At 49.9% G+C, this 5,429-nt stretch overlaps 1 protein-coding gene across 2 annotated transcripts; it reads right to left on the bottom strand.

Moving 5' to 3' along the window:
* Positions 1 to 1,888: 1,888 nt before the first annotated feature.
* On the bottom strand, positions 1,889 to 4,546 carry LOC125552778 (homeobox-leucine zipper protein HOX21). 2 transcript variants are annotated; one of them, XM_048716444.1, is made up of 3 exons: positions 4,186 to 4,546; positions 3,668 to 4,083; positions 1,889 to 2,786 (listed from the first exon to the last, which is right to left on the bottom strand). In XM_048716444.1, exons 1-3 carry the CDS (start codon positions 4,430 to 4,432, stop codon positions 2,403 to 2,405), a joined length of 1,047 nt encoding a protein of 348 aa, XP_048572401.1. In that variant the 5' UTR covers positions 4,433 to 4,546; the 3' UTR covers positions 1,889 to 2,402. The 2 variants fall into 2 exon arrangements, with proteins under 2 accessions (XP_048572401.1, XP_048572403.1); XM_048716446.1 differs by having other exon boundaries at positions 4,213 to 4,546.
* Positions 4,547 to 5,429: the final 883 nt, after the last annotated feature.

The raw sequence follows: 5,429 nt of genomic DNA, 5'->3' as shown, positions 1-5,429 counted from the left end.
TCTCTTCGTCTCTCCCCGTCCGTCCATGAGATGAGGCGTAGAGCTGGCCACGACGCGACCCGCCCTTGCCAATGCAACGCATACACACTTGCCCCCCCCCCCCCTCTCTCTCTCTCTCTCACTGACTCCTTTTCATACTACAGCAGCACGACGCACGGAAACGTACATATGATCAGTGGCGGAGCCAGCTCAAACTTAGAGCCTGGGCAAGATATACGTGATGCCAAGTTAATTAAATTTTGCCCAAACAAACTGTAAGTAAATCATTTATTTACTACTAGAGCTGCATGCACATGCACCATGGGAGCCCGGGCAGCAGCCCCGGCTCGCCGGGTGCTGTCTCCGCCATTGCATATGATTCGATCTATCCATGAACAGTCTTGCTAAGCCTTAGTCGACTGAAACATAATGAAGTCCGAGTCGATGCTATATCTGTGAGATCTTACATTAAGGTTCATGCAAGATTGTCTTTTTAGTTTTTTTCTTTTTCTCTTTCACATGTTATGTCACTTGACTGAGAACTAGCCACATCTATCAGTGAATTGGCCATGTGTCGTGAGCACATTGACGCGCGTAGGGAGAGGGATTGCGAAACGTTTTTCACCCCACTCCACTCCACTCCGCTCCGCTGGCATTGATGATTGGGTGCGTACGTGCCCCTGTTCCCATGCCATGCACCTCGCCAATCATTTTCAGACAGGCAGGCTAGCAGCACCCCGGCTGGGTCAACTGTAGCAACCAGCGATGCGGAGGCGGAGCGAGGCCGATCCAGGCGGCGGATCATCGAGGTAGAAAAGCAAAAAAACATGATGCACCAAGACACAGCGTCTCTGTAGCCAGGGCTGAATATTCCGATCCACTATTTAACCAGCTACCACATACCATACGTACTACCACCACTACAGAAAAATCCACATCCTCCTACTCTACAATGCATGCAATAATATGTTTTTCACTTACTTCCCATCAATCATATATATACATGCGGTGCGACGGAGTACGGAATGTACGTAGCACATCTGCAAGTTTTTGATCGTGTGTTTTTCAGAGGACGGGTGAATTCATTCTCTTAGTTTTCAACGTGTTTGAATTGCAGCGTGCAAGACCAATTAAATTCACTGGTATGCCGCAAAAGTTGGACTCTTGGGGAGCTCGACATGCGGCGTGCGACAGCTTGAAAAAGGAAAAGGGCCCCGGCAGGACATAACTGTCCAAATGTTGCTGGTGCACCACACCATGGCCACGCTCTTCTGTTCCTTTTTCAATGCCCTTAACTGCCTTGCATTGTAGGAGCAGGAGCAAGTTAATTTAATGACGCGCATCTGCGTCGCTGCTTAGCGTAACAGTGCAAACTGGCTGCACTGTCTAAATAAGGGTAGATTCATGATCCTTGCATGTATATTCATCCAAGTACAGTAGTATAATATATCCTTGCATATATTCATCCAATTAATTACTCCCTCCGTAAGACGTTTTTTTGACAAAAAACATCTTACATTATGAAACGGAAGGAGTGCCTTCCAAGAAATATCACCGAAACCCGAACATATTTGATTCTTTAAAAGTTTCATTCACTCTGGGTCAATTGTAGTACATCCATTTTTTTGAAGTTCTAGAAACAATTTTTTGTTTTAGTTATTTTATTAGTTTTCTAGCTTTAAACTTGTTTAGAAAATTTTGCATTTCCGAAAAACTTGTGCAAATGTTCAATGGTGGGGCACAAAGTAGCTGAATTTTCTGAAAATTTCAATCACATGTAGTCCTTTGGAAAAATGTATTGCTGTGTAGATGTTCATAAGATAAAATGTTGAACTATGGACAATAGTAAGCATTTTTTACACAAGGAATATGTTAACCTCGGCCTCTCGGGCAAGTGACGCAACCACACTAAGTATGTCACAGTCTTCACATAATCCATATATAAATAGGGGGAATAAGCACCAAATGCACCATTAACCTATACAACAACGGATGAACACACCGCCTCACAATTCACAAATTTATGTATGGGAACAAAAAAGAGAGGGAAAAAAACAAGAAAAATAATAAGAATACCAAAGGTAGGTACTATTCAACTCCAAAATCTACCTAGACACGCTTCACACACACCGGACTTATTCCCCTACAAGTACCCCCACCCACTATTCATCATCAACTCGATCGATCCATGACCATGACTCAAATCGCATCACCATCGTCTTCAGTAGGCACCTCATGGATGAACTGAACCCCCCTCTCATCAAACATGCATGTACAACCGTCTCCACCGTACGCACGTACGTCCTCATCAAGAATCCAAACGCATCGAATATTTATGCACGCTCATTGCTGACCATGCAAGCAAAGCAGACGTCATTGACTGCAACGAAGATATGTATCGTGCCGGCCGACGGGCCGGACGATCAGTTGAACTGCTGGTGGTCTGCCCACGGCCAGAACGGCGGCGGCTCGTCGACGCCGCAGAGGAGGTTGCCGAAGCTGGCCGTGTCGGGGCCGCCGTGGTGGTGCTCCATCTTGGGGACGGAGGCGTGGAGGAGATGGTCGATGTCGACGCCGGCGGATGGGCGTGCGACGGAGGGGTAGAAGGGGATCATTCCCCCGCCGCTGCCGCCCCCCTGCTGGTGCGACGGCGGAGCGTCCATGGGGCCGTCGGACGGCGGCGTGCGCGAGATGTCGAGGTTGATCTCGGAGCTGTTCTCGCTGCGGTTGCTGCAGGACGCCTCCGTCTCCTTGTTGAGGTTGATCAGCTCCGACGCCGCCTCCCTGCAGCCCTTCAGTCCCAGTATCTGCATTCATCACCATATATACATCAGTATACATCAGCATTCAACAATCGAATCCATCTTGGTTTAGCTAGCTTGTACCGGTACGCAATGCAAGCATGGCAGGTACCTAGAATTTCGCATTGGTAGTTCATGCAGAAGTTCAGCAGTGAATCTGAATCATGCATCTGTATCTGCCTGAATGCTAGTACTACTAGCAACAAGGAGAAAGCAAGCTAAGCTACACTTGCTGACCTGCACATGCGCACCTAATCATACGGGCACTAATGGTGTTTCCGGGGCGGCCCACACATAATTGCAAATCTGATCGCGGTGAAAAGGCACACATGCCGCGGGGGAGTACGTCCCTGCGACCATGGCAGGCATCACAGAGATGCCACGACCGGAATGATGAAGCCATTGACTCCACTGCAATCGATCGATGGATCGATGGATCCTCCTCAAAGGACTCGGCGCAGCATGGGCACGAGCATCTACCTGCTGCGGACGCTGCCATATTCTGCTCGGCCTTTCCGAAAAGCTACTGTGCCTGCTCAGCTCAACGATGACGATTTCGCAGGTGTAGATGGAAAGGCGTGGGCATGGGCGCCGCTTCCAACAACCTTTCTGCAAGCACTGAAACCCACATGGATCCGAGCCGGACATCACCAACCAATCATTGAGCCGGGGAGGCCGCCCCGAGAAAGCGCAACCGAACGGCGGGCGCCCCAGATCGTCACCCGCGCGCGCAGATCTAGGCCAGCGGCGTGCTGCTCTACTGCCGTGGCCGGCCGCCCAGATGCATGCTTGCCGTCGCCGGACTGAATTGACTGCCGGAGCTACTCACACTAATTTGCATTGTGGTCTACTACAGTGGGTAGGTACTGGTACATGTGTAGGAGTACCTCGGACTGGAGCTTCTTGTTGTGGGAGAGGAGGGCGTCGTTCTCGGCCTTGACGGCGTCGAACTGGCGCTTGAGCACGTCGTAGTCCTTCTCCAGCTGCTTTGTCTTCCACCGGGCGCGGCGGTTCTGGAACCAGATGGCCACCTGCCGGGGCTGCAGCCCCAGCGCGCGGGCCAGCTGCATCTTGCGCTCCGGCTCCAGCTTGTTGGCCACCTCGAAGTTCTTCTCCAGCGTCCGCACCTGCTCCACGTTCAGCCGCCGCTTCTTCTCGCCGCCCAGCTGCGACCCGTCGTCCGACGTCTCCTCCTCGTTCGCGCCCCCGCCGCCGCCGCCGCCCGTCACCTCGTCGCCGCCGCAGCCCCCGTCGCCGCCGCCCCCGTACATCGCCGGGCGCTTCCCCAGCATTGGCGACAGACCTGCAGCACACGTACGTACAGCATGTTAGCAAAGACCTGGATCGGCTCGGTTTACCGGCGCATTGCGTGCACGATCCGTGCGAGGGTGGCGAATTAACTGACAAGGCATGAAGTTATGGGTGTGCCTACCGCCGCGGAAGTCCTGGAGGGAGGGGCATTGGGGGGAGGGGAGGAAGGGGTTGTGCTGGGGATGGGGGGGAGGGAGGTGGTGCTCATGGTGGTGGTGGTGGTGGTGCTGCTGGTGGTGTTCTTGGGAGGGGTCATGCTGCGGCGGTGCTTGCTGCATGTGGAGGAGGAAATTCGGAGGGAAGAAGGCGGAGGGAGAGGACGCCATGCCATTGCTGGCCATTGGCTTCTTCAAAGGAGGACGGCGATGGGCATGGGGAGTATTTGAGAGAGGGAGAGGAGGAGAGAGAGAGAGAGAGCTGTGTGTGTGTGAGAGAGAGAAACTGAGAGGGGGAGAGAAGATGATGAGGAAAAGGAAATATAACAAGCTAGGTGTGCATGGTGGTTGTTTATCAAAAATAAATAAAATGGGAAAAAGGGTGTAGGAGTACTACTATGACATTTTCCAAAATAAAATGCTGCTTTGAAGAGTCAAACTGATATTCTAGGAGCTACTAGTAGTACTATGGCTCACAGTATTGCTATGATACAACAAGGGTAGTGAAGTTTTTTTTTTCTGCCGTAATAAGTAAGAGTTTTTTACAATCCTAAACTGTACTACCTCAGATTCATAAAAAGTGTCGTAGTTTTGAACTAACTCTAGTTTAAATTAGCTCGAAACTGCGACACTTATTTTATCTTGGATTGGAGGGAATATGAGTTTTTCTTAATTTTCTTCAATTTTGGCATTTTTATAAGTCTTCTGATCAGCAATGCAGTTGTCCTTATTCTAGGTTCTTCCTATTTTGAACTTACTATAAACTAAAGATTCAGTAACATTTTGTTGAAACCCAGAGTACACCTTTTTCTGATATGCCCTGTGGCAAGGACGTATAAATTACTCCCTCTGTCCCAGAATATAAGAAAGTTTTTGACATTATGCTAGTGTTAAAAACGTTTTTATATTTTGAGACGGAGGGAGTAGAAATTACCATCACACTGGGGGTTACCAAGTGGGCCCTGTGCACACTGATAAAATTAAACTACAATCAACTGCCCAAATTTGATGCGGCGCCATTCTCCGTTTTAAAATTACCAGCAGACAACGTTGGCATGCACATTGCCTAGCTAAAATGGCCTGCCAGCGAAAGTGTACCACAAAGGACCATGCTTCCCAAAAGCTATGCCTCAGGCTGAGTAGGATAGTAGCTTCCACAGTGCCTTTATTTTCTTCCATGTGC

The sequence above is a fragment of the Triticum urartu genome, chromosome 4, assembly GCF_003073215.2.
Source record: "Triticum urartu cultivar G1812 chromosome 4, Tu2.1, whole genome shotgun sequence".
Taxonomy (NCBI): domain Eukaryota; kingdom Viridiplantae; phylum Streptophyta; class Magnoliopsida; order Poales; family Poaceae; genus Triticum; species Triticum urartu.
The sequence above is the reverse complement of the archived record's forward strand: the minus strand, read 5'-3'. Positions and strand labels throughout refer to the sequence as shown.

Coding starts and splice junctions, on each gene's coding strand:
- LOC125552778 (XM_048716444.1), bottom strand. CDS start 4,432: ATGGCCAGCAATGGCATGGCGTCCTCTCCCTCCGCCTTCTTCCCTCCG. Junction 4,084..4,185: donor CACCCATAACTTCATGCCTT/GTCAGTTAATTC, acceptor CGTGTGCTGCAG/GTCTGTCGCCAATGCTGGGG. Junction 2,787..3,667: donor ACAAGAAGCTCCAGTCCGAG/GTACTCCTACAC, acceptor TGATGAATGCAG/ATACTGGGACTGAAGGGCTG.